Here is a 5,000-nt window from a genome sequence, read left to right as displayed (position 1 = left end):
CCTCATTTCATTAATTTCCATTTCTTGTTATCATTAAAGTAACATGAGTTTATAAGAAACCCAAAGGCCCCATCAGAGAATTACTATCTAAGAGATGTAGAACAAGAAGTTCAAATACCTTCCACTTACTTTTCAAAGGAAGATGGTAAGACGTTTTTACTTTGTCTTGAAATGAAGAAAACTACTATGTCTCTGCATTTATAACAAAAGTTCAAGGGAATGTCTATTGTCAGGGTCATCTCCAACGTCAATCACCCACAGTTCTCCTTCTTCCAACAACACAGACGGCAGGCATCAGCCACGAAAAACTGTCTGATTCTCTACCACCCAAACGAGTTTCTAATGCCCATACATCTATTTGATTTTCTTTTATCAATAACCATAGTCATAGCCCACAATAGATTTTCCAATGCACATACAATGGTCAATTTGGGTATTATGGAGCCAATGGTCTTTTATAACGTTCCAAAAAGATGGCTACAGTCACTTTTACGACTGGGCTTTAATGACTATATCTTCGTTGAGCAAAAAGTCACTCGATATTAAACGGTTACGGTGACTAGCTGAACAGGAATGAGACTCACTTGGATGTGAAAGTCAATAAAATAATATTGCTCGAATCCCTTAACACATATAAAGGGGCACATACAGGTGGTTGCAGCACACATGGAATGGTCACTACAACTGTTTTTATTTTTTTATGTGGCTGCTTCACCAATCAACAGTCAGTTTCTGAAAATCGCTAACATCTGACATGTGGAGAACGGAACTCCTTAACCAGGGAAAGTCACCGTGAACTTTTTGTTTTTATAATACAAGTAATTATGAGCCTGATACTAGGGAATGCTCAGCCCCATTATCGATAAAACAGTCACTGTTTTTATGATAGCTGCCAGAGTAAGATATTGGGAGCAGGCGAGTGCGGCCGAATAAACTAAGCACGGGGGGCACACCTATCGGGAGTGAATTTCCATGCCGAGAGTTCGTTCTGGGTCTCCTCCATCTTGGTGCGTGCTGTGTCAAGGTCCCGTTTAAGCCGCTCAAACAGCAAGTTGACAGCTGGATCTAGTAGACAATGCTTCAGGCCACTCATGCCGGCTGACATGCTTTTCAGCTCCTGGATCTGGGCCTAGAATAGGGAACATAATCTTCATAAACAATGTCTTCAATGGCACTGACTGGGGAGAACACTACATCTAGGGGATAACTGTTGTTCAATTTCCTGTCCATTGAAGAGGAGAACTGTTTTCTCACATATTTACCTTCTTTAACCAATGGACAAACTCTGAGTCAAAAACTTCCAAGTGTCAAATCAATGCAGACATGGAATTTCACACATTTATTAATTCTTAGCAAGGTTACCAGGACGAAACACTAAAGGGTTCAACAGGCTCAAAAGCTAAGCAATAGATAAATATAAAAATTACTGAACAACATTTATCAAAGATTTGTTTGTTTGTTTTCTATACTGGGGCATCAAAATATCTATGAAGTAAAAAAAGGTAAACTTACTCCCATGTCCTGCAATTCATGCTCCTTACTGGAAAGCCTCATTATGTGATACTGTTCTTTCCGCTGAATCTCTGCCAGTTGTCCTTTCAGTCTCTCTTCATTCTCCCGCACACCACGCAGTTCTTCAACTGAGGTAAAAGCACATAAAGATGGAGGAATACAGAATACAGTTATGTAAGACCTGTAACCAAATATTCATCTGCATAGATGTGTAATATACATTAAGTACTTCTCAAATGAACAAAGAAAGAAGTGGAAGAGTGAGAGGAAGAACAAGAATAAGGAGGAGTAGTAGGAGGAGTAAGACGAAGAGGAGGAGGAGGAGGAGGAGGAGGAGGAGGAGGAGGAGGAGGAGGAGGAGGAGGAGGGGGAGGGGGAGGGGGAGGGGGAGGAGGAGGAGGAGGAGGAGGAGGAGGAGGGGGAGGAGGAGGAGGGGGAGGAGGAGGAGGAGGGGGAGGGGGAGGAGGAGGAGGAGGGGAGGGGGAGGGGAGGAGGAGGAGGAGGAGGAGGAGGGGGAGGAGGAGGAGGAGGAGGAGGAAGAGAAGGATGAAGAAAAAGAGGAGGAGGAGGAAAAGAAGAAGGAAGAAAAGGAGGAAGAGCAAGAGAAATTTCTTGTTCATAAATAGACATGTCTATCCAAAGGGATCAATAAAATTATATAATCATGTTTGTATTTTGTTATTCTTCATAAAAGAAAATGCTATCTCAAAATAGTACTCCCCTGACTCACAATTATTTAACAAAAAAGTAGACAATCAGCAACAAAAACAAGAAATATAAATGAAGAAAGAAACTTCTCTTATACCAATATCAATAATTTTTAATTTTTAAAATTGAACTTGTGAATCTATTTTGCACTATTATTTTTCCTAAGTCATCAATCTGCCTAATTAAGTAAAAACTTTCTTTAATCACATTTCCTGTTTCTAGCTGTAGATATTCTCGCTGTAAAATAAATATATATCTTGAATAAAGAAACTGCTTTATATATCATAAACAAAGTTTTTGAAATGAGTTGACAAACCTATTTTGCCAACCTCAATGAATTAATGCCACAGAAAGAGAAAATAACATTACCAAGTACAAAACTTACAGGAATATCTATAGCAAAAGTTACATTTTATGTTTTATAATCCTCCAGAGTTCAATGTAAGCTTTAACAAAATGTCATTTACATATAAAAATGCATATACAGAAAAAGCATCACACAACTTCTCAAAAATTAAATACCAACTACTCAAGGAATGAAAATACAGAGAAAATGCCTAAAAACAAAAAGAAAAATACTATCTTTTGAACTGAACATGGAGAGGGGGAATCAGACTTACCTTCTCTTTCAAGCACATCCACTTTGGCCTGTAAACTGTCAATGAACTTCTCTTGCTGCACCCACTTCTCTACCAACTCCTCCCTGGTGAGCACCGCTAACTGTTCTGCTGTGATGAGGACACGTTCTGGGGAGCTGCTGGGCTCATCTGCTGTGCTGCCTTCTTCTTCGCCTTCTTCTTCCTCTGCCCCATCTTCGGCTGCAGTTGCTACTGTCGGGGAAGTCCATGTTGCTGATGGGGTTGCTGCACATGATGCAGTGGTGGTGGTTGGGGTTACAATGGCATTCACAGCTGATCCAGAAGATGATGACGAAGCCACAGGATCTGCAGTTGGTTGTATTGTCGTGGTGGTGGAGGTATTGTTTATCACGGTAGTTGTAGCAGTTGTTGTGGTAATGGTGGAGATAGGAGCAGAAGCCTCCACTTTTGCCACTTGGTCCTCCTCCCCTCCGTCTCCACTCATCCTATGGAAAATGATATTTCATCATTAGTGAGCAGAAAAGGGAACTGTGTCTCAGTTTTGTTTACGGCACCATTCTCTAAAACTTCACTTAGCCTTTATGAGCAGTTTAGTCCAATGATTTTTGTTTACATACATATATCTAGTAATGAAAATGAAGATACCACTGTTAACATATGAATATTTCATATGCAAAAATTGTAGCTGACAATTTAGAAACCTATACTTTGTCATGATTCTACAAAAGAAACAATAATCAGAGGAATTTCAAACTGGCCCCTTGACCAAACAAAATAAGACTTCTCTTTGCAGCTGCTCTGCCAATAATTTTTCTACATAGGAAAAGTAAAAAAATATAATTCTGTAACCAGTAGCCTAACAATAATTATGAGAGAAACAAGCCATTTACAGGATCACATTACAAGATTATAGTGAAAATAACATTCTGATAAAACTTATATGTGATTTTTTTGTATTCAGTTTATATGTGAAGAAAAGTATATACATACATATACATATACATATATATATGTGTATATATATATAACACAAACAAACAAACAAACAAACACACACACCAATCATCAACATGATTGATGTGATGATGATAGTAATAATAACAACATTAATACCTATTCCTCCTCCTCCTCCTCCTCCTACTACTACTATTACCACGACTACTACTACTACTACTACTACTAGTAATAATAATAATAAAAATAATAATAATAATAATAATAATAATAATAATCATAATAGCAATAACAATAATAATAATAGTAACAAAAGCATTATCCTCATTACGCTCATTATCTAAATTATAATCATAATAATATGGCAATAAAAATGATAATAACTAATAATAAATAATAAGAACAACAATAATAATAATAACAATGAGAATAATAATAAATAAAGTGAAGTTAATATTATTAATAATGACTATAATAAGAACAACTCCATGGATAGAAATAATCTCATAAAAATAACCAAAACAACAATAATAACAAAGATGATAATATCAGAACACAATAATATTAATAGCAGGAAAATTAATTACAGCAACAATAATTATAAATAATAATAAAAAATAAAGAAATAAAAAATAAGGATAACAGAATCATGATGATGATAATTTAAATAGAAGTATTAGCTGTAATATCAACCCTTTGGATCCACGTGACATAAGTCACATCATGAAGAAGTTGGCTGAGGGCTGGCAACAGGATTATGCCATCATGAAGAAAATTGGGCATCGATTGGGGTGATGGGAAAATGTCATCATGAAAAAGTCAGCTGAGGTCTAGGATAACAGGAATGATTTGTCATAAATGCAAAAAGACTCAGAGGCCATTAAGCAAAGAGCACTTGGGTTATTTCCACCACAATATAAGGGTGGAATGTACCATCCGTGAGCCACAAAGAGTGCAGGCTCCAGGAAGGATATTATTTCCATGCTCAGGATCCTATCCCTGTTTCCTATCACCAGTGGGGTGCAGTGTGTTTTACAGAAAAAAAGATTATGCAATAATATTTAAAAATTATACACATAAGTTGTAGACTATCTAAAGATAATATAGAGTCTGTTCAAGGCAAAGAGTCCATTACCATCATGAAACAATGTACCAAATGACAAATATAGACCCTTGCAAATGGCAAAAAAGCAAAATATACTTAACCAAATAAATATAATAACATTG

At 36.8% G+C, this 5,000-nt stretch overlaps 1 protein-coding gene across 1 annotated transcript in view; it reads right to left on the bottom strand.

Annotated features, from left to right (window-relative positions):
- The window catches only part of LOC119582766 (pre-mRNA-splicing regulator WTAP-like), a 24,265-nt gene that overhangs the window by 10,358 nt on the left and 8,907 nt on the right, over positions 1-5,000 (bottom strand). Inside the window, exons 2-4 of the mRNA XM_037931196.1 lie at positions 2,841-3,304; positions 1,513-1,640; positions 954-1,129 (exon numbers count right to left, since the gene is read on the bottom strand). Coding sequence (XP_037787124.1) covers positions 954-1,129; positions 1,513-1,640; positions 2,841-3,303 — 767 coding nt within the window. The 5' untranslated portion in view covers position 3,304. The remainder of the gene's footprint in view (positions 1-953; positions 1,130-1,512; positions 1,641-2,840; positions 3,305-5,000) is intronic.

The sequence above is a fragment of the Penaeus monodon genome, chromosome 16 (genome assembly GCF_015228065.2).
Source record: "Penaeus monodon isolate SGIC_2016 chromosome 16, NSTDA_Pmon_1, whole genome shotgun sequence".
NCBI lineage: Eukaryota > Metazoa > Arthropoda > Malacostraca > Decapoda > Penaeidae > Penaeus > Penaeus monodon.
This window is presented reverse-complemented; position numbering and strand designations above follow the sequence as displayed.